We start from the raw sequence: 23,929 nt of genomic DNA, 5'->3' as shown, positions 1-23,929 counted from the left end.
AAGACGCGCGTTTCATTTTTGCGGATCCATCGAGTATAAGCTTGACTCCAGCGGCTTATCTCGCTCGTCATTCCTTCTCTCTCTCTCTCTCTCTCTCTCTCTCTCATGTTGAGTTGCGGTTTCGGTTGTTCGGCTCGCTTATTAATATCACGCGCCTTTCTCTAAATACCGAGCGTTAGGAACGCGGTCACAGGTGTAGGAACGCGGTGAGACGCGTTTCGTTGCGCCGTTTTACGCTTCCCCGACCGCAAAATAATTGATCCCGAGAAATTCCATCGCTCGATTAATGCGCCAGTCGAGCCACTTCCTCGAAAATTTTGGCCGTTCGTTCGAGATAATGTTATTTCTGAACACTCGAACGTAATCGTCGTGTTCCTGGTTCGATACACGAATCAGATATGAAATATGTATATACATCTGAGTGTATATGCATATCGTCGAAAATTGCTCGAAATCAGTGATAATTACAATTTTGCGGCACTTTTATATATAATAGTAATAATTTAAGAAATTTGCACAAAGCATGCATTTTTAGATAATCTTTTAAAACATCAGGAAAATACAAAGGTTGTAAGGTTATGCATTTCTCTCCGTTCAAGATTTTCAATCATTTTTTTAAAAATGTGTTTCAGAAGGAAAAGATTATTAGGGTTACTTTCTTAGATATAATTAATATTATGCGGCCTTCCTTTTCCACGTGTACACAAAGAAATTTGTTTTCCTTGTTCTCTGAGAGAGAAAATCCATTAGATGTAGAAAAGAGAACAAAGTTGGCCTATTCAAATTGAATATAAACGGATACTCGAAGAATCTTTTACCACGGTTCTATTCGTGAAATTCTTAATTTATAATTGGATTTGCGGCATTTTCCGCCTTAGCGAAATGTCGAGTATTGGGGTCGACCGGCTCCGTTCCAGATTTCCGGTTGAAAATAACCAATGGAATTGCTTCACAGGTAACTGCAATTTAATTCGACTTAATTAGCTCGACCATCGCTAAACTGAACAATCCTTACGATTCTTCTTCCGACCAATTAATTTCCTATGAGAACACAAATGTTCCCGTCTAAGATAATACATCAAGCTTCCCTTCTTCCGATTTCCTTTTCTCTTGTCAAAACTTCTAAAAATTATTTCCCAATTACAAGCAATATCAACGATCGATCGAAATTTATTTAAAGATTAATTATTTTAAGATTAATCGATTCCTTCGATTAAATTCAAAAATAAAACAACGAACAAACAAACTTTTTCCACAAACAATCTCCCCATCCCATTATCATCATCGGGATAATTTATTCCCTCGGCAATTTTCACACACGCAACTCGGAAACGATGAAAATCAGCGACGAGCACGATGTTATTCAAATCTTCGAACACCTCGGCGCGCGTACACTGTGGTAAAACGGAAGAATTCACGCTGGAATCGCGTGCTCGCAAGCCGGCGATTAACCGAGGTAAACTCTTAATTTCCGTAGGGCTAAATTTAACGGTCGATGCGTGCATGCGTTATTAAACCGGTTGCCACATCTGCACCACGGCTCTCTCGTCGAAGGATAAATGAGGGTGGATGGGAATCGCCTGGTCGTAACGCTCGAGGTCGAGATAACGGGAAGGAGACGGGTATGGTCGTGCGTGTGTGTTGTACAGGGGGAGGGGGTGCGGGACCACGAAGGGTGATTCAGAAGGCGGAGGTGGGTTAATGCGAATCCGCGCGAGGACACCCGCTGAGCCCTGCGGGAGTTAACGCGGGAATCGCGTGTTACCGCCAACGAAACACACTGAAAATGGGAGGGAGGGAGGAGAGTTGAGCAGACGTGGAAACGGTCGGTCGAGAAAAAAACATGGACGCTTACCTTGCCGATCTTTCGTGATTTTTGCCCTGCTCTTCGTGGAACAATTTGTGAAGGTTTATAAATCCCGATCGATAAGATTACACAACGACAGAGAGACGATTAGGAAAAATGATGAATAGAGTCGAATGATCGAGTTTCCTGTCGCGATGTGATTTTTCCTTATTTTGATATAACGTGGTATCGAGCAATTGATGAAAATGATTAACGGTATGAACGATGATAGAAGAATGATAATATTTGTTATAGGGGATGATCGTTGGAACTCTATCTGAACCATGATTTCACTGGTGTTTCGAAAGAAAATTAAAGATAGACAATTTGATAAAAGCTATGAGAAACGACACGATGTAATTAATTTTTCTACGAAAAGGAATTAGAAGGAAGGGGAACGAGAAAGACGATGTTAAATCAATATTATCATTCTATATTCTTCCATTTCTCCTGCGCGATAGCCAAACAACACTCACCCCTCTGAATCAATCTTGTTTTCCAATATTTTCATCGGGAAACCCATATTATCATCGATCGATTTCTTTATCTGCCACCGCATAATTAAAGATTTTAAATAAAAATTCAAGATCCAAAACTTCGACGCCTGAATACAATTAATGCAATCGATTTAACGTCAATGAACATCACGTTCCACTGGATCATTCTATATAAGCAGAGGCAAGATCTAAAAATTCCATTTAAACTCATATCTAAACGCTCGGAATATCAGCAACAACAATTGGTCAACCAACGTGTAAACTGTCACGTTCCTCTGGACGTTCATTTGTAACTGGAAGCGGACGAATTAATCCGCGACTTCGAACGAAGAATCCGCGGCGTGGACGTATCTCGGCCGAGGAATCGGTTGTCCCTGCTGTTATACGCACGTATAACGGATACAAAATTTATGACGTTCCATTGCCGTCGCTCGTTTATCTAAGAAGATTATCGTTGGCCGTGCAACGGGGATATGACCACCACCCTTGGGACTCCCGCTGGCCAGATAAGAGTTCACGCTACGCTGATCCGCGCGTTTACGGGCCGAGAACCCGTGGCGTAGCACCCACGCCTTTCAGACACTCTGATAAATTACTCAACACCTTTCTCATCCATCGTTCGCGCGCTAGTTTCGAGCGTAGTGCGGGCCTATCGGCCGGAAAACCCTATAACCAGACCCCCATCAACCTCGTCCTCGTTGCGGAAAACACGGAAGTAGGGAGATGGCCGAGATATCTGCAGGGAAACGGGAGATATATTGTTTGGAATAATACACTTGTCGGGTTAGATTATCCTCGAACGATTTTTTAACGATATTTGCAAGTTGCGAGAATAAAAATTAACCGTGAGATCCAATATCAATAAGAGAGATTCTATTCTCATTGCAAGAATAAATGGATTATGTTTTATAGAAAAAAAAGGAGGAGGATGAGCAAGAGAACGTTAAAAATCGTAGGTCATGGATATATTTTTGATAGACGCATTGAAAACTCGATTGTTATTTCATCCTTCGATAAATCCTCACATCAAGATCTTGGAGAGATACTTTTTTTTTTCCTTTTCAATTTACAAAAAAGAGACATTGTTGTACGAGTTGAAACATCTCGCTCCCGATAATAGAAGCGTTCCAACACTTTGACAAATATTCTCGAAAGTTTTTCTAATTTCCCCCGCGTTACATCTTACAAAAACAATGTTTCCAACTTTGAAGTTGCCCTATTTCGCTTCGACTTCGGATTTCGCGAGGAAAAACCGGGATAGAAACAACGAACGGTCGAAAATTTCGCGCGACGACATGTCGAAAAGCGGATGGAAGTTGGTCGAAAAGAGGACGTGGTACGAAAGAAAGATCAATGATTCGGCGAGCACGTTAATAATCCCGATTCATAAAGTCCGGTATCCCGATACGTCGGCCACGAGTGGCCTGATAAAGAATGACGATCGTGAGGGAAGAAAGTTGCAGGCCGCTTATCGCCCAATAAATTCTACTTCAGCCCGCCCAGCCACCCTTTCCTCTCCTCGTTCTCTTCGCTCCTGGCCCGCCCTCCCTTCCGCTTCCATCTCGTCTCGTTTTCAAGCACCGCCGCTGCAAAAAAACCCGTGTAATTATCGCTAACTTCCAACTAAATTTTCCGCTAACGACGATTTACGATCGAATTAACAGATTGCCTGGCAGGCAGACGCCTCCAATAGTCTTTACAAGTCTTCTCGTCTCTCCACGGGTCCATGATTCCAGCCATTTTCCTTCTTTCGATTCGACTTGACCGATATCTTTGAAAATTTCACGCTGCGAATTTATCACGACGCAACAAAGGGGACGAAATTAAGCTCGATTCTCTTTTTCTTTTTTTTTTTTTAGAAGACGAGTGGTTTCCTCGAGTTCAAGGCGAAGATGGGTCAGGATAATGGGATTTTCTGCAAGTAAAACGAGCGATTGAAGTGATTGAGAGAAACTATCGCCGATTTTAAAATTGCTTCCCTGCTGACGGATGCCCGCCGCATCTCTCTCGATTGCGCGATTACTCCCGCCGTTTCGCAGACGATCGTGGAGAAATCGTGATTTCCAATCAACGTTCGAGTAAAAAACTAAATTTCTTGAATTCATTATGCTTCGATCTCGTTACGTTTATTTATTTGGAAAATTTTATTTTTTACTCTTCAAGTTTCAAGAGATTCTCAACTTATAAAAGTTTAACCATTTTGATATATATTATCAAATTATCATATATCTGTTAATATATGTGGCAATATATTTATCCTTAATTCGCGATAATTTTCAATAATACTTCGTCGACAGAGAAGATTAAAATGATGCTCGTCGAAACAGCATTCTATTCTCGCGCTCGAAAAATAGGCAGAGGCTGGACGAAATTTCAACTCTCGAAATTTTATCCCGAAATTCGAAATTCCCATCTCAATTCCCGTCCTCCTGAGCGAAAAGTCTCTTTGTTCCCCGCGGAAAGTGGCCCCATTCGATTCCTTCTAATTCGGGCGCCGAATAATCCATCCTATCCCTCCTCCCTTTTGTCCCAATAAAATTCGCCTTTGAAAACTCGTAATTCGCCGTTGCACGTGCAACAATGCTCTCTCAAAGGACAATTTCATAGAATCCCATTTTCGAGCTCGCCTCGTTAAACGGAGACGGAATCGAGCGATCTTTCGCGAGCGTGTGTCTCTCGTCTATTCTCGTTGCGTCGATTTCTCTCGCAACGAGAAAATGATCGTCTTCAAAACGCTCGTAGAGAACTTCCTGAACGGCGAAATTTCCAACGAACGATCGGGGGGGGGGGGGAAAGGTGGGAACGTAATTTCCAACCGATTTCTGATAAAGCGGACTCGCCTAGGCATGCGACGGGTGGGGGAGGAAGCGAGAAACGAAGAGGGGAAAAAATTGAGAAGGGTAAAATCGGAGGCAACTACCGCGTAACGGATACCACCATCGGTGAAATTGAGATTGGTTATCGAAGACTCGCAAGACTTTTGGAGGGCGTTTGGCAGCCGGCTCAAATCGGATAGTTTGTTCATTAGAGATACTTTTCGACCGCGGGTGGAAGAACAGAGGCCGAGAGTGTATTTCGCCGTGTATTTGTCTTTATAAGTTCGAAGCGGGAAATGAGATTGTCGATGGTGGAATGCTTCGTTTCACCCCTCTTTGCTTCTACTTTGCTTCGTATCTTATGGAGGCAGGTAGGTAGGGTCGAACCATCATGGTATGAAATAGGAATCTCGATTTGTTTAATGAACGAACGGTCAGCTCGTGATATTCGAGAAGTTCGATCGTCGTGACGACAGACGTTGACTTTTTCCCCCCAGAGAATGCCGTTTCTATTCGAGATTGTCCATCTTTGAAACAGATCGTAGAACGATCGTGTATAAAAATCGTACATAATTACGATTCGAAGAGAAACAAGGGAAGATAGGAAATCGAAAGGGAATCGGATATATCATCGATTATGGCCAATTTCGTTCCAACTTGTCCATAACGAGGAATCTGTCGAGAAGAAGGAAGCCTCAACTCGAACTCGGATATTTTCCAGCATTTTCATCGCGATATATAAGATAAAATTTTCAACAGAAACGTTTCCACGATTACGCCATCTTTCGACGAATTTCTGAAACTTAACTTAGCCCTCGAATGGCTTAGGTATCTCGGGTTCGAAATTCCCATCCCCGCATAAGTAGGAAAAAGTGATGGCTTTTGCATCACAAAGACGCGATCGACGATCTCTCTTTCGCGCGAGCATCCGTCGAGTATCGATGACGGAATAGAGAACGCGTGAAATGGAGAAGGGGGACGAATTCCGCACGATGGAACTCGTACATCTCTCGTGGACGGTGAGCAGGATATATCGATTTTCGACCCGATCGAGGAAAGAGGGAGAGACAGTTTTCGCGAGGCCCTTCTCGTATCATGGCAAGACCCGTTTGACCCGGCACACACGCCGTCCATAGATCAAGCGGAACCCTTAGGACGAGACCAACCCCCGTCGTGCCACGGGCTAACCATTAATTTACAACCCACAGAGTAACCCCATGGCTCGCCACCCCCTGCATACAAGATCCACGTCCCTTTGCGGCAGATATGAGCTACGACGCGGCGTTGAGGGATTCAACCACCCTTGTTCCCTGCCTCGCCTCGGTTCTCCTTGGTCCTGTCCTCAGAGTTCCACCTGACAGAGAAATTTCCCAGATCTCTCTCCCTCTCTCTCTCCCTCTCTCTCTCTCTCTTGAGAGGAAAGAAAATTTAAATCTATCGAGGACACGTCCTGGTTAATATCGCGTAACGCGGTGCAGACGGGAACACGGGTTGTCCGGAAGTAATTGGACCATTTCCAGGGATACGTTCTTGCGCTCGTTTAAGGGGTTGGTCATCTTGTTCCCGGGCGACGGCTCAACATTGTGGATATTATGCTTAAAAAGGGGATCGAGGGGAGGATCGAGGTTGATTCTTTCGGTTTTTTGGCACTGTATTTTTGCGAAAGATTTTAAGCGGTTTTTAACTTGGTTTGGATACACTCGTGCAAACGAATCGCGGCAAATTAATTTCAAATTTGAATATTAACGAAATATTGTTTCTGTTTTTGGAAGAGTAAAACAATTCGCAAAGCAAAGGAGTGCAAGTAATGGAAGATAAATACACTTATTAGATACTCAAAAGAAATCGTCGAATTCGCAAATTTACACGTATCAATTCACGGATATCATCGAATATTAAACTATCAAGGGTCCACTTGAACTCGTTCGAATTATAATTAAATTTCCAGCTTGATCCATTTTCATCGGCCTGTAAATTGACTCTCGTCAATTGATACGATTCGAAACTACGTTTTTCGATTAAAAGATCAAACGAATTTGTCAAATTGAAAAATTCGAGCTTCCCAAGACAGGAATCGTTCGAATCTCACTTCGTCGAAAGCCACCGTGCTCGAACACGTTCGCGCGAGTAAATCTCTTTCAGAAGCGGCAAAGAATGGAATTCCTAATTGCCATTGGACTCGGGAGGGTTATCTCGGCGAGCATTGAGGAGTAGAATAGAACGAAATGGGGGGGATCTGCACTTCGATTTCCAGGGGCTTTATTTCCGCATAATAAGCGGGTGTGAATAGGCCCGGCTGTTGCTCCTGCTTTATAACTCGGTGCAAGTTGTCCCGTTTTGTTTCGTTTTGTTGTCCGGCTGCATCCTACTCTACTACTCTGTTTATTTCTTCTCTCTCTCTCTCTCTGTCTTCGACTCTTGTTCACTTTCTCGTTCTCATGGGAATGAAAGGAATGAATAATTAGAGAGACAGAGAGAAAGAGAGAGAGAGAGAGAGAGAGAAAGAGCGGAGGCGGACGGCAGAAAGTTTCTGGCCAATTAATTAAACGGAGAAGAGCAAGGGAGCGGAGAGTAAGCGACGTTAGAGCAAACGGGACAGGATAGTTTAAAGAGTCGCGCGACAATTTAACTGCGATTATCGCCGTACAATCCCTTTAACAACACGCCGTTATAGAAACGCGCCAATTAGCAGTGTAACTTGGCGTTAATGAATTTCAGATACGGTAAAAGGCAATGGAACAAGCCAGAGATAAACGTCCCTGGGGGATAATTCAATGGCGGTCGATGTAGCCGCGGACGTCGCCATTTCTAAGGAAACTAATGATCATCGTGCGTCTCGATCGTGAACCAAGTAGTGGTAATTTCGACGTGCCGGTTATCTGGCGATAAGCTGCTGTATACAAAACATCAGCCTCACCGCGTGTTCACCGCGATCTCTTAACCGCAACTGTAACTTACTGCAATCGGTCGGGATGAAGATCTAAATTTACGTTACGGTGGTGTTACGCGTGTAACGTGGGCTGTTCGGGTGTTTGTTTGAGTTGATTGTGACAACTTCCCTTGTTATGAATAACATTGGCTATATCTTATTATAAATAATGAGAGGTTATAAATAACACGCTAACGCGCATTTCCTTCATTATAAATAACGTACTGCTTACTATGTCGCTCTATAAATAACGCATTACGTATTATAACGCACGTATTCTCGTCGTAGACAGTGAACAGCCATTTAATTTACGCTTCATCGTGCTTATATATATATTTAATCTTCGCATATTTATACCGTTTACAAAGAATCTGTATATATATATAAGTATATCCAAGAATTGCTTCACGTTGAGAATCGAATCGCGCAGTTATTCTCCATTGAACGAAAATATTTCGAGTAAAACTTGTTTCTTTCTCTCTCAAGAGAGACGATTTTTGTTACTAATAAATCTTACTTTTTACAGAAGAACGTGAAACTTCGAAATTTCAAGATTTTTGCTCTTCTATATGGAGCTGTATACTCATACGTATCATTCGAATTTGATATTTTTCCTCGAATGTACGATCCTCTGAGTGCTTAAGAAATATGAGTTACCAAAGATAAGAATACAAGAAAGCAGAGTGTGTCCATCCAAGAAAATTGGCGCGCGAGTAATGTTTCCACGATGACCTCAATTTCAATTCGCACGACAAATGCCAACACCAACGAACGAACACCAACTCGCGATTAGAAGAACCTGTACATGGCTAATTGTCGACGGAGGACAGACAAGACGGAATTCAAAGAGGAATCGTCCCCGATTCTGTCTCGAAGATGGACGTAAAAGCACGTTCCCCGTTCTTATCCGATTTAAAAAGCGACGAAGTCAGTTTAATCGGGACAAAAGAGGAGGAGGAACCGTGACACGGTTTCTTCCACTGACTGGTCGTACGTAGAGCGCCTCTTGTCGTCGCACGTTTTCTTATTCCGTCGTTTCAGTGTCAAGCAATGCGTCAAAGTGGTAGGATCCAACCGACCAGACACGATGCGAATCGCGCAATGGTTCGAACATTCCTCTCGGTTGCATGTTTGTGCCGTGCTTTGATCACGAGCCATCAAAAGGTGGGCTGCCTCCTTATTCACACAGGAACAGCGTAAATCATGAAAGCGTGCCACTTCGTGGAACGCATTACCCTAAGTACATCGTGACGAACGTAATGAATTATCAAGGCTACAGTGTCAACCTGGAATCTGCGATATTTCGAGTGCTCGTGTATCGTCGTAATGAGCGAAATCTGTCGTGTAATGGGGTTGGACAAGGGTAAATATTCGAAATTAATGAAAAGTTTCGATAAAGGATCGTTTGAAACACGACTCGAAGTTTCGTTTATTTCTACTTTTGCACGAGAAGTGTGGTTATTACTTATTTGTTCTGGAAATTATGAAATGTTCTAACGAGTAACTAGTGGTAGCAACGTTCAAGGATTATCATATTTAACTTCGCATAATACATTTGAAAATGAGCTTAATAATATACTTCGTGACGATAATGTTTCTTCAATATGAAAGTAATATAGTGTAAATTGCAATGTAATGAAAGACTTCGTTACCATAAATATTGCAGGTAAATAATACATTCTAACGTTTACAATTTTAATTTTAAACGAAGTTAGAATAACTATATCCTTTTACATCTGACGAGTGTACAGGTTTTAGCAAAATGAAAAATTTCATCTTGGTTGATGAATGATTGAAAAAAGAGAAACTTGATCCTAGCAATAATTCATAATCAATAGTTTAAACATTAGCGTATAATCGTTCGAATATCTCCCTTTCCCCAATCAGCTCGAAATAAAATCTAACATATATTTTCGAACGATATAATCATCTGAATCGCGCGCTATTTATAATTTTGCAAAAAATTTTTCCAACGCAATTCTCGAAACGCAGAGATCGCAGAAGAAAATAGCGGGAATCCACTTTCGAGGAGCACTTTGCACTTGAAATTCGACCGCCCACCCTCACCACCTGTGCTAGACACACCCTCTTCGTCGATCCTCTCACCCTTCTTTTCAACCCTCGTCGTGGTCGTTGTCGTCCCCTCGTTTCCTCCACTTAAAAACCGGTAATTACTCTGATGCCGGCATTTAACGTTCGTAACCGGAGCGCGTGGATTTTCTGTTTCCCAGACTCGACCTTTCTTCCGACCCTCTCCCTCTTTCTCGCGTCGTAACTGTTGCTCGATTTCGCCTCCAGGTGAAAATACCTGTTTTTGTGTTACGGCCCCGACAAGCGAAACGTCTAGACGAGCGGCACCACGGTCGCAAGGTTACCGAGTCACGGCGCAACAATTTCACTTGGAAACTTAACCAGAACTTTGGACAATTTGCATCAGCTGTTAAGATACAATTAGAGGGAAACTGTGCAAATTGTAATCTGAATTAACGGAAAACAACTATCTCTGGCTAGGAGATATTCAAAGAATAAAAGCGGGATCGCTCTTCGTCTCCTTTCTAAGGAAAAGATAATTCTCTCTTAAGAGTTTCGATATTGTATCGAGAGATGGGTTATTTGAAAAATTGAGACACGGTAAAATAAATTGTATCGTCGAAGCTCAAGTTGCTTCAAATTTGAGAAAGGAAAAAAAAAAAAATTGCGAAGAACTCGTTCCTTCGGAAATTCGTTTGTTGCATCGAAGAATAATAAACGTAAGCGAAAAATAGGAATAAAGACATTGGTCAGGCGAAATTGAATAATAACGGCTCGAAATGTGTGTATGTATTTTGCGAGCCGTGTCACGCGAGACTAATGAATACGTTAATGGGGTAATAAACAGCAGAAAATCATTGTGGAAGTTTGTAACCCGAGGGTTGAACGAAATTGAATTTCGAAGGAATAAAAGAATCGTTTCATTAACACATCCATTACTTCTCTGCAAAACTTTAAAAACTTCGATCGAACACACCTTATTGATATTCGGCCTTTTCCCTTCTATTTTCGTTCTCAATTTTCAAAAAAATTTCTCGATCGTACAAAGCAGACAAGTTTGATTAATTAAAAAAAAAAACTAGAATAGAATTAAATTCACGCGTGAAATTTCCATTTTCAATTTTCAATTTTTCCAAACTCTTCCCGATCGAAATCTCTCGAAATCTCTCCATTTCGTTCGCGCGTTGATGAGTTGTGAAAATCTCGGTTTTCGAGTGTTTCAAAGTGTGTAAGGAGGGGCGGCGAGAAATATATATATTCAGCAGAAGAGGTTCATTTATTTATAGACATGCCAATCTTCGGGCTGTCAGTTACTCTCTCGCCTTTCCGTATTTACCGGCGTTCCCGATACGAAGAGGAACAAGGCAGAAATTGCCCACACACGGCAATGACGTCATCAATATCTACGAGGGAATTATTTCGGTTTTCTCGCGTCGAGGAAGAGGAGGAGGGCAGGGAAAACTTATTAAAACCATCGATAAATTCGCGTTCTCCCCGCACGAGCTATTAAGCTCTTCTCTCGATTCGATTGTGGCTTCGAGCGCCAATAGCGGATACCCGGATGCTTCGTAAATCGTTCGTCTCGCCGACGATGAAACAGATTTACGTTTTCCGCCCGATTCCCTCCAACGTTATTATTCGACACACGTATAGCGAGATGACGGCTTCGTTGAAAGGAGCGCGTGAACATTTGCCACAACATCAATACGGATGTAAATGCCTATGGAGATTTCTCGAATTAGAATAAAGAGAGGCTTTTGCTGGATGTTTCGTAATTTTCTTTTTGCAGTTGCATAAATACGTATAGAGATAATTCGAGATTGCGAAAGAGGAGATCAAAAAGGTGCGCTGTATAATTAAAATTATATACCAAAAATATCACCATAACTGCTAGAGATATCGTACGTTGGAATTGCGATTTTCAGAAGGTTCGAGTGCAGAGCTCTATTTAGGCAACTGCGATGAGCGGCATTAATAATGACAACGTAACGTTTATAGGTACACAACACGCGCCACGTATTCGAAGATGGTAGGCCGAGATGCGGTGTGGCCAAGAATAGACTTATCAGCCAGATAAATGTGACAACGAACGAGGGAGAGCTTTACCTGCGAGCGATCCCATGCGCCCATTATTTCCTTTCCCTATCTACCGCAGATGCATCGCACTTATCAACTCGCCGCTCGCTGCACCAGATACCCGCCTCGCATCTGCGCGCACGCGGATTTCGTGCACGTTATCCCTTCCCTCGTATCTATCGCGGGACATTATCACGAACGATCGGTCCGCGGCGAAAATAGGTTATCGGCGCGCCTCGAAATTCGATTGCCAATTCCTAAGAGATGTTTTTTTTTTTATCCATCCGATAACTGGTTTTTTTTTATCGATGGAAACGCGATCCTTTCCCTCTCACGTCTCATCCCCATGTTTTCTCATCGATTGTATTAATTGTTAATTATTGGGAATCATGTTATGGAAAGGTTGAAGTTCAAACAAGGTTGGATTTAATTTTTAACTCGATCGATCAATTTTTTAGTCGAGCCTCGTGAAATTGTGTGTTGACAATTTCTCTCTAAAAGTTGTTGTAATAATTTAGAAAATATCAAAAGAATTCGCCCTCATTATCGATCACAACGTTCCACTTTTACCGCTTTTTTATCGAACAAGTCATCTTGCCATTTTTCTCAAATTTACTAATAATAGTCGCGTTAGTCACAACTGATATCCAACTATGCACCACTATGCCCTATTCTTCCGAAATAATTCCCGCAAATTAATCATCACTGACGACCGCTCGTATATCAACAAGTAATCGTGACACCCACTTTTCGATCATCCTCCAACCACTCCTCCAACCTCGATCATTATTCTACAAATTCATAAAAGCACAAACGTGATTGGCATTCCCCCCCCTCTCTTATCGCGACTAACGATATCTCTCTCCCTCCAACGTTGAATAATTGTTCCAACGAATACCCACTGCGCTGAATATTATATATTCGTGGCCTGTTTTAATCCGATTTATTAGCATAATGCGCAAGAATAGAGCTCGCCACCCGGGTTTGCATGTTCGCGATCATCGAAAGGAAATGCGATCACGCGAACGCAGAATTCCCCTGCTAATAAGGGGTCTAGGAATCCGCGAACGTCAAACGCCCCCATAACTCAGGGGAAGGGAAACGATGGTGTATATAAAACTGCGGCGAGGATCGCGAGTAATTCGAAAAGGCAGGACGCCTTTTGAACCTGTGCTATCGCAAAGACAGCGAGATAGAAATAGGATCCGTGAATATAGAAATAGGTCGATAAATTTCGACGTGCGTGGTGGAAATTTGTCGGTTCTTCGCCCTCTCAATGAAGATACACTCGCTTACCTTGATCGTCGCGTGGTGGGATCTTTCATGACCATGACTTCTGTGATGTCCCCATACTTGGTGAAGTACTCCCTTAGGCTCTCTGTAATCATAAAACGACGGTGTTTTATTTTTCGGAATTCTTTTCTTTTTTTATAACAAAAGTTTCGAAATTTTAATTAATCTAATTCGTTAGGAATGGTTAAGTGGAATTTTAACAATTGGCCGTTAATATATTCGTGGAACGTCTTTTTTTCTTAAATTCTTTAATGACTTAATTAAAACAGATTTTTAATTATAATAAGCGAAATTATTTGTGTTTTGTGTCTGCTTTAGCCTTTAGAATCGATCGAAAGAACGTTCCATGAATATATTGACACATTTTATATAATAGATTCATTGTACGTTTCAACATGATACAAATTTCTTGATAAACTTATGTTGATTTAATTATTAATTCTCATCGAACTTTCACCCTTAAATTAAATCAACATAAAAGTAATTAATAGCATTTTCGGTTTCTTCTTCAGAATTATCAAAATTTGGTTAATTTAAATATTGAGATTTTTCAGGTTGACCTTAAAAAAATAATTTTCCTACAAACGATTGGAAAGAAGATAACGACAAACTCCTCGAACGGTTGGTACGTTGCATATATGATTTATTAGACGGCGTTATCTTGGGGAAAGGGAGGGTCCATTTTCGGAACAGTGGCGCCCCCTGGGTCGAGTCACCAATTACGTAGAACATAATGAAACTACTACCAGACCATTCCGTGAATCATATGATACGAGGAGAATTTACGAGTGGCCGTTTCCTGTCGGTTATCGGCAACACCACGCTCGTTACTTTCAACCCAAAGAATAATTTTAGCAAATCAGTCGCTACGCCGGCTTTTCGTTGAGCCATCGCGCCGCGAATACCTGAGGAACTGAATTTCAACGGTGAATAATCGCGGCTACCTTATCTGCTACCGTTTCTCCCCTCGTTTCGAATCGTATCCCGTCTCGATGTGGGAGTAGACCTTTTGTGAATCGAACTAGAAACAACGAGGCACGCGAACGAGAACGTTGTACGCCATGGAATGGACAAGTGAATCCTTTGATATCGGATACTAGAGCGAATCTTTCAACGAACGAGACCTCGAACATCATTGCGGTCGAAAGTGGAATTTTAAACGTGAATTCGTGTGTTGTTTATCACCCGTAGTGGAAAATTTCAACTTTAACCTATATTAGATTTGTTAGAAGAAGATCCTGAGAAAATCTCTCCGATTGAAAATTTAATTTGGCAAAGATTTGCGAAAATGAATCTTATTCGAGTATCGAAGTAACATTTAAATGAAATTTTCATAAGGTATACGATTTATTCGATTTAAGGATAGCGTATTCCAAAATGATTGAAGATATTTGGTTAATGTACGCGTGGACGTATTGATTAGTAAAAGCACTCGTAATTCTAATCATCAATACCGTGAAACAATGAGTCGGGTGGAAGGGCGGAGGTTTGTTAACGCTAATTAGAATTATTACATAACAATGTAAGTCGACAGTATCGAGCGTAATCCACGTCATTTGTGAACACGCTGCGTGCGTCCACAAGAGAGCTTTAGCTTAGCTTAACACCGTAGAAAATTAATTGTGCACACTTGACAAGTTAAGCCGCAACGTGTAATTAAGAAATATCTGATATCAAACTTTTGCAAAATTTATGGTGAACGGGAATCGGCTCGAAAATTTATCAACTACCGACATAAGGATTCGCTAAGTAACACAAAAACTGATTAAGTACACAAAGCCGATATTCGAAGAAAAACAACAAAGAAGAAGAAATCGTTCTTTATCTTGCATAATTACGTAATTGCATCAATTACGTGCAATCCTTCATTCAATGGAATTTAATTGAAACTTTCTCTACTTTCAAAAAATACTGAAATAACGACAAGATTAATCCTCATTATATTCAAGAATTCTAGATTGTTTTATTATCCTTTTCAGATGCTTCCAATTCTCTCTCCTCGAATTCTTCGAATTTCTTCCAAAAAAATTCGTACGAGATTTCAAATTGTGTTGATAATTTAACATTCAAAGAAATTCAAAATTATAATACAAGCATACATAACTTTCAATCCCCTTAAAACTCGTTGTTGTACACGTTATTGTGAAACGTGTCGTGTTCCTCGTCACCCGATTGTCGATCAAAATTTTTGCCGCATTAAATTCTAATAAAAACCGCAACGCGACCATCACCACAATTCCCGCGTATTGGATGGACTGCACTGGATCAAATAACGGCCCTATAATAATTTATAGCAGATTTAATCAATCCGCGTGTTTTCGAACGGTGCGAATCCGCGAATCTATCCCTCCGACGCTAGGGCACTCTCTTGACCTCGTTCGCGCGTATATATCAAAAGGGTGAACTCTGGCCGTAGGCCAACATGGACACGCTCCAAATATATCTTACACCCTATCTAATTATACGCTATTTTATCCAGATCGCTGTGAAGAGCTCGTAATGCTCGGCAGTTACTTGCCTATTCGGTCGCGAACGGTGTTCGGCTTCGATAAATTGCCGATCGGCCATCACGATACGGCCAAGAAGCATTATCTTGCATACGTTTCACTTATCTTCCTTAGCCTATTCGTTTATCTCACGGTGTTCAACCATCTGCATTTCGAAAGGAATAAAATCGAATGCTCTCTCTTCGGAGCAGCTCGACAGATGGAGAGTTATCTCTTTTTTACTTATTTTTTATTTATTTTTCGGATGGAACACTTTTGGAATACAATTAAGATCTAATGAGACCTCCTATTAAGGTAATGTTTTCGGAGGTATCTTGGAAAAGTATTAAATTTCTCGCTCGCTTTTCAGAAACCACTCGAGCCATCCTGTAATGAATTATCGCGGTGTCTTATTAAATTTGATTGTTATATTCTGAAGAGAGGGGGAGGGGAGGAAGGGTGGCGAGTTCGAGACACAGAAGAAACAGAAGGGAAAGGAGAGAGAGAAAGAGAGAGAGAGAGAAAGAGAGAAAGAGGAGAGAAAGTGCGAGAGAAGGGGGAAGGAAAGTAGAGCGCTTATTGTTTATTCAGTAGATGGCGTTAATCAATGAATTATTGGTGTTCGTAGGTCATTAGCCGGTGAATACCACCTGTTTGGTAACGAGCTGTTCGCATAAATTACATCAACCTGCGGAATTAATTACTGATACTTAATTAGTATTCTCGGAAAATTAAGGCGGGCCCTTCTTTACCAGCGACTAACGGCGGGTAATTTGAACTGTTATTTGTGCGCCACTAATGACGACGTAGAATATCTGGAAACTCTAGCAGCGCTTAATCATTTTTTTATGCGTTGGCATGAATAGTGTAATAAGCAACGAAAGTGTAATAAGTACAAGAAGAAAAAGGAAGAAAGCTCGTGCAACTAACGTAGATATTTTCACTTTCCTCGATACTTTTTTTATTGTTGCAATAATTAATAGGAAAATTATTCTCCGATACCTTACAAGGTTTTTTTTATTCTCTTTGTCAAACGATTTCGAAACAATTTTCGTTCTCGTTTGAAATTACTCAGTCCGTAATGTAATGATATTTTGAACTCGAGCGTTAAAATATTTCATTCTAATGGATTTTCTAGTTTATCCTCTTCCTGTGCTGCTGCATTTAACACATTCTAATGGATTCCCGTCGAGAGACCCGTCCATCTCTATCCGTTCCGCGAACTATGGAAATCGTCGTTAAATCTAAGAGGCCATAGCGCATTCGGTGATGCCGCTTTAATTTGTCTCGGTGCGGATTGATGGAAGCAATTACGTCGTTCACGAGGAGACACTTTTAAAACGGTTCTGTGACATTTACGAAAATTTATCGGCATCATTTTCTTAATTGTTCCTCAGAAGAAGTTATTTTTCACGCGAGGATTCCCCAACGATGCACTCCTTCTTGGCCTGATCCTATTCGACGCCAATGAATCTGGTGAAGTGTCGTTACAATTTGTTTCCTGTCGGGAAATTTCCGCTTTTTCAGCGAATTGTAATAACCTCGTCCATGGTTATCCATGCTAATTGCACAAATGGGAAGAATTGTTCGATCGTTTTATTATTTTTGATCCTCGTTTTAATAAGGTGGCGATCAGTTACGTGGTAATTTGATCTTTTCCTCTTTTTTCTTTTCTTCGTGAATTACGAACGCCGTTAATTAATCGCACGCCATAACGCAAATTGTATCAATCGTCGTGCATTTAACGCTACGAAACGCGCATTCGAAATGAATTTCAATAACACTTATTAGCAATAAATCACGCATGACAAATGAATTATTGCTTTGTGTCGCATAATACTATAATCCCTTATACGAAATCGCTCAAACTCGAAATCTATTTAATGTCAATGGCAATTAACAATTTCGAAAATAGACGAAATTCTGGCACGCTAATTTCCATAACTTGGAACATTATATTTTCATTTTGTAAAAATTTTATTTATTCGAAAAAATAAATAAATTTCAAAATAATAAATAATTTAAAAATATTTTATCAAGCAGCATAAACAACACGAAAATCATTTAAATCTTTGTCCCTTTAATCTTGCGCAGCTTTCATTACAAATCTCGACAGTCAAAACAAATATCAACCTATCTTCGCTAAACAAACAGACAAAACCCAAAAGCATTCTATTCTCTGCAAACAACAGAGACAGGCATCGTTTCTATTTAGCATCCAAGTATAATGTGTGCATATCAGTCAACGCATTATCTCGTTTCCCTTAACATCTCCAAAATTATGTACACGCTTTCTCCAATAAATTTCATCCCCTGATATCCAACGTGGTATTTTACGAATCGTTTCGAGAAACCGTTTCTCCTCCTCCCCCTTGGACAGATCTTCGAAATTCCTCGCCCATAAAGATGGTTGATGGGCCCCGTATCACGTTCGATTAACCCTTCGAATAAAATCCTTTAAACGTCTCTCTTAACATTTAGCTATCGGATGATCCCGCCTCCTTTCACCAAATGGTCGATGCACTCGACCCGGCCGTCGGAAGATTAAAGGGGTCCACAAGTGTTCCCGACAAGCGACACGCCATCTAGCGATTGCACTTTCCTCGCGGTGACACTTCCTCGCGCGTGATTCGACTCGGATACACGTTAATTCGGTGTGCATTAGCAGCCTGACTAATATAAATAACAGAGGTTACATCGCTATACATTGGACGCGGTTGTGTCGACAACGATAGCGACGAGTAAAAAGGAATAAGTTGAAGCGCTCCAATATTTAGATTCGACAAGCTTAGTAAGCGAGTCGATTATATTGGTAAGTCCAATACGAAACAATTTCCTTCCTTCCCTTCCTTTTTATTCATTTTCTCTACACCTAATAAGTTGCTCTATATCTCTAGGTTTAGAATTTTGTACAAACGTTACAAGAATTTGTTTCGACGAAACAACGCAAAGATTGAATAATTCGTGGAATCGAAGATTCTAATTCGGATTCAGAAAAGAGAAAAAAGAGAAACAGTTTCGAAATAATTATCCTTCGTCACGAATAAATTTGCCAAGTTTCGAGCCGGAACTGAAATTTCCGTGTAACAGGATTCGTTCGATTCCGCATCAACCGCACACATCGCTCCAAAACGATCGCGTGCCGGCCTCCCATTTCTCTCGTCACCCAACCACTTTTTCTCTCCTCCTCTCCTACGATACAGAACAAATTACTTTGGCCGGAAAGTGCCTTTTCCGATCCTTGATTTTCGGCGTGTTCACGGCCCGTATAAAATTATTTAAGCTCCTTCCGTGAGCTCCTTCGCGGGCAAAGGTTGCGTTGAAATATTCAGATCCGGTGAAACTGCCGCCGGTGTCTCACTCTCTCTCTCTCTCTCTCTCTCTCTCTCTCTCTCTCTGCCCGCGATTCAACGTCTCGAGCAATCCCGCGGGATCCGTCCCCTCGAATAGATTTCCCTCTTCCCACCCCCTCCTCCAGGTTGGCGCAGCAGCGACTTTGTTCGCCCGCGCAATCATTCCCTTATTAAAAAAGCGGACGCTGCAATTCGGCCGAACGACTTAAAGAAATTACGCGGCGCGGATTTGGATAAGGATAGTTTAATATTTCACTGCCCTCGCCGTGAACCGCGCCGCCTCCTTCGGAAGGCCTTCATTTTGAGAGTGGCTCGCTCTGAAATGTGCCACTGGCGAGTTTTATTTGGATTGCTCTGCCGAGACGAGACGAGACGAGACGAGAGAAGTGGTTCGAAAGGTAGGAAGGAATTTTGTGCATCGGGAAATATTTCAGACGGCTCCGGTGGAAAGAGTTTTGGAGATTTGGTATTTGAAATAATTGATCGAGCGTGCGAAACGAGTGGTGGTGGAGGATTTTGCAGGCAATCGAAATACACGTACGAAAAGAAATGGAAAGTTTTTTATCATCGAAGAGTTGGTGAGAAATTAGAGGAAACCACGCCAAGTGGTTTATTCCTCTGTTTTATCCCGATAATTCAATCCGTTGGGAAGGTATAAGGCTTCAGAGTGCACGTAATGCAGAAGTTATGAATGGATTCGCGGCCTGGTGACCTACATATTTTCTCATGGAGACGAATATTTTTTTTTTTCCAGGAATCGTGTGTCTGTCACTTGTCTGGAATTTGGGATAGGTCAGTGTAACGAGGTGGGAGCGAGAGGATCGAGATAAGCGAGAAAGATGGGGGGATAATAAACGAATAAAAATTACTCTCTTCTTTGCACGACGATATCTCGGGAGCCGGGAGTCGTATCGAGATAAATGAAAAAGCATTTGAAAGGGCAAGTTTTCGCGTTTTTAATGATCTCTCGCTCGTTAACCGAGAAACGTTATTTTCGGTTTGACGTTGTTTATCGAATTTTATAATAAGGCTTGATCAAGTTTTAAATTAAATAAATTATTCAAATAGATATAATGCGTGCAATATGTATGTAATACGAAGAAATATTATTTGCCATTAAAATCCGCGGTTTGTTAATTACATGTACATATTTATCTTCGTGATATAATTTTTGGTTTCAACACGAGAGAACATACGAATATGCTATTTAACTTTTCAAAGGCACGTGTAATTATCTTCGATAAGGTTTAATCAGTTAATCAGTTTGGCTTTCGTGTGATTTGATTAATAATTTAACAACAGCAATAATAATAATAACAACATAATAATTCAATTATGTAATTATGAATGACATAATATGTAACGATGTAATTATGACAATTAATGTATGGCGAAGTTAATTGGAAGATGAACCAAATTCAACGGAGATACATTTATTGAAACATTTGTAATTAAACTAGCAAGTACACATTTAAATGAACCCGAGGAATACAATTTATCCAACACTTCCTAATTTCCTACAATTTCTTTGTACGAGCTATCGAATTAGAGCACGCAAAAGTTTTCTATCCACGACGTGTTTCACATTTGATTTTTCCTACTCAAATTAACAGGAAGAACGTCTCGGAAAATTCCAGCTCGACAATTGAAAAACTTGGTCAAATACTCTATCAACTATACTCGAATTAAGCAACACGAGATACATTCCTCGATACATTCGTCGACACAATGGATGCATCGAAGAAGACTTCACGTCTGCTCCACGTACAGATTCTCTCAGTTATCAATTCGTAGAAGGGAAGGGGACTCCGAAAAGATTGGCCGGCGAAGGAAGGAAATTCAGAATTACCATTCAGCCGATAACGTGGTCCCCCGCAATCCTTCAATTCCTTCTTTCCTTCCTTCCTTCCTTCCTTCCTTCCTTCCTTCCTTCCTTTCCCCGCGTTCTTTTCTGCGTGTTTGGTCGCCTTTGCACCCCAAAAGATCTTTCGTCTCGCATCATAGACCCCGCTGCTACTGGTGAAATCGAGTCCTCGGGAACATATTGGTTGGTACTGTCGAGAAAGAAGCTGCACAGCCTTGACTGTAAGGGGGCGATAGTGAATAGGAGAAAAAGGTAGGACGCCGGGGTGGTGAGTTTCATTCAAATGAGATCCAGGCAAGAGAAGTAATCGGAGAAAAAGAGAGAGAGGAAGAGAGAGAGAGAGGAGAGGGGCAGAGCGCAAGAGAGGGCAATAGTATAGAGAGACGGGCATGGCAACCGGGAGGAAGGTAAGAAGGCTGAAGAAAAGAAGGAAGGGATGAAAAAAAAAAGGAAAGAAAGAAAGAAAGAAAAAGAAAGAGAGATGGCAAGCGTTGGTCTCCTCGAGTGTTTTTCTATTCAGAGAGGACTCGCATAAAGTTCTATATACCAGAGTTCTATCCCATTCTATAGCAGAAACGTGGATACCCTAGGAGTGGTAAGGATAGGAAGACGTAGGAAGAGGTAAAAGGGGGATGGCTCTCCCATTCCAGAGCGTCGTTCATTGAAACGAATGGTTTTATCTATCCTCTTTCTCTTCATCCCTTTGTCTCCTCCTCCTCTCTCCTACCTCGCTCTATCCTCGCCTATGCTCGCAGTTTCGCGTCGTCTCTTTTTTCCTCTCCCCTCCCTCTCCCTCTTTATCCCTCGCTCCCCTTTAACCATCATTCGCCTTGAACGCCTACGCTCTCTCCTCGATCTTCCATCCACGCCGAGAACACGCTCTTCGCAACTCCTCGCGTTCTTCTTCCACGTCTCTCCCGCGAATCCGCCAGGATTACTTATCCTTCGGTAAAGGACGCTCAAGGCTCAACCTAAAGCATCATTTGAATAAACGCGAAGTTACTGCACCGTGTTACGAGTCTCTTCCACCCCTCCAGACAGGGGGAGGGGGAGAGAAGAGGCGGATAAATAGATATAGGTGGAGAAAGGGACCAGCAGCGTGCCACACAGCTAGTATTAATGACTCGCAATGTCTCTAGATCTTCAAAAGGAACTCGTTACTTCGCGTTACAACGGAGTGGAGAAAGATTCTCATGGATAGGGATAAAGTTTGTTCGACTGTTTGGATCCCGTGGTTTTTTGAGCATAAATAAACGGGTAGTAAGTTTGCGCGGAACGAAACTATATATTCTGTAACGAAGTTTCTCCCGACTTGAGATTTCAACAATTTTTCAAATTCGCAAATAAATTGATATTAGACACGCTTCATATTTCCTTCCAAAGTTCCAAATTTTGCAAGATAGATACGAGCAATCAATTTCGAGGATCGATCGAAATAACGAGTATAACGAGATCCGAAATCAAAGAATTACAATCCTTCGAAGTGGCATCGAAGTTCAACAAATTTTGGAGTAGCGGCAGGCATGCGGCGTTTCGTCGAGTTGTGGACGACGGTAATTACCCGACGACACCCGGGTGTCGTGTACCGAATAAACAAATAAACATTGCCTCTCCTCGTTGGCCTGGCCAGGAACGCGTAGCGGGAGTCACTCTGCCACCCTATCATCCGTTCGGGCTACATCGGCCGGGGACGAGTCGGAGAAGAAAGGGAGTCGAGGAGGAGAAGGTTGGTTGCTCTCACGTTGCTCTCGTTCGCGTGCCGGTCTATTTTGGCGAATGCACAGCATCCCAAAAAGATAACGACGCTTACACTCTCGCCTCTCCTCTCGGCTTCTACGAGCTGCGCCATTAACGGAGCTGTAAGTATAAACTTAGGATAATCCAGCGACGTCGGATCCCGAAATCTCCTGCCTTGATTGGAATCTTCGAGTGTTCGTTCCGTTCTGCGATTTTATCTCATTTCGCGTTAAAATTGGGACGAGGGGAGCTTTCAAATAAATGTATCGGATTATTGGTAATTTTCGATCGAACTTTAGCCAAAATATTGAAAAAAAAAAAGATAACAACAATTGTAATTATTCGTATAACATCTAGGAAGAAAAAATATGGATGGATATCATTTTTCGAACGTATCACGAGCATTAACGAGCAACATAGGGGGGAAAAAGACAACGCGCGAACATCAAAGGGGCGCCCTACCAAAAATTCCTCCTCGGTGGAGGCGTATCCTCGGTCGGGCAGGTCTCCGGATCAAACGGTGCATCGATCACCATCTCTGAAATTCACGTTCAAGAGGAACGAGCCCAACGAGCTGTATTCTCCGCTCAAAGCGAAGGGGGAGAGAACCCGTTGAAGTCGGATCGATGGAATTTAAAATAAAAAAAGAAAAGGAGGGGAGGAAAAGGGAAAAAGAAAAAAAAAAGAGGAGAGGAGGGCCGCTAATATCGGTAATGGGAGAAAATTGCGAGCACCCGGCAAGAAGATAAAAGCATTCGCGTGTGCTTTATGCACCACGGGCTTTTGGTGAACCACGAGGAAGACATATTGGTTAGTCATTTTCCTCGAGGGCCGATCCGTGTACAGGGGCGATACGAGGTGGGCCTACGGGAAGGGAAGACGACGTGGGGAGGGGGGGGGAGGGGTTGCTTGATTTCGTAGGCGCATATAGGCTGGTAACCGTAGGAGGGATGACAGAACCTGGAGCTTACCTGGCCGCGAGCCAACCCCCCACTCCCCAG

The 23,929-nt window shown here is 41.9% G+C and overlaps 1 protein-coding gene and 1 long non-coding RNA gene across 15 annotated transcripts in view; one reads left to right on the top strand and one right to left on the bottom strand.

Annotated features, from left to right (window-relative positions):
• Positions 1–23,929, bottom strand: part of Rbp6 (RNA-binding protein 6) — a 748,813-nt gene that overhangs the window by 427,124 nt on the left and 297,760 nt on the right. For 13 of the 14 annotated variants that reach the window (XR_015294477.1, XR_015294475.1, XM_086915315.1 and 10 more), the window contains one exon: positions 13,492–13,573. Coding sequence is in view for 12 of the 14 variants with exons in the window: in XM_086915315.1 (XP_086771441.1) it covers positions 13,492–13,573 (82 nt within the window). In the remaining 2 variants the exon portion in view is untranslated. Of the gene's footprint in view, positions 1–13,491; positions 13,574–21,176; positions 21,376–23,929 lie in introns of those variants that run through there. The other variant, XM_086915314.1, reaches the window with a different exon arrangement.
• Positions 8,352–20,564, top strand: LOC147656421 (uncharacterized). The gene is made up of 3 exons (XR_015294478.1): positions 8,352–8,547; positions 8,615–9,754; positions 20,082–20,564. It is a non-coding gene; the product is annotated as an uncharacterized LOC147656421 (long non-coding RNA).

Source organism: Apis florea, unplaced genomic scaffold (genome assembly GCF_048593485.1).
Source record: "Apis florea isolate Af1SG1 unplaced genomic scaffold, ASM4859348v1 contig_3772_pilon, whole genome shotgun sequence".
Lineage (NCBI taxonomy): Eukaryota > Metazoa > Arthropoda > Insecta > Hymenoptera > Apidae > Apis > Apis florea.
The sequence above is the reverse complement of the archived record's forward strand: the minus strand, read 5'-3'. Positions and strand labels throughout refer to the sequence as shown.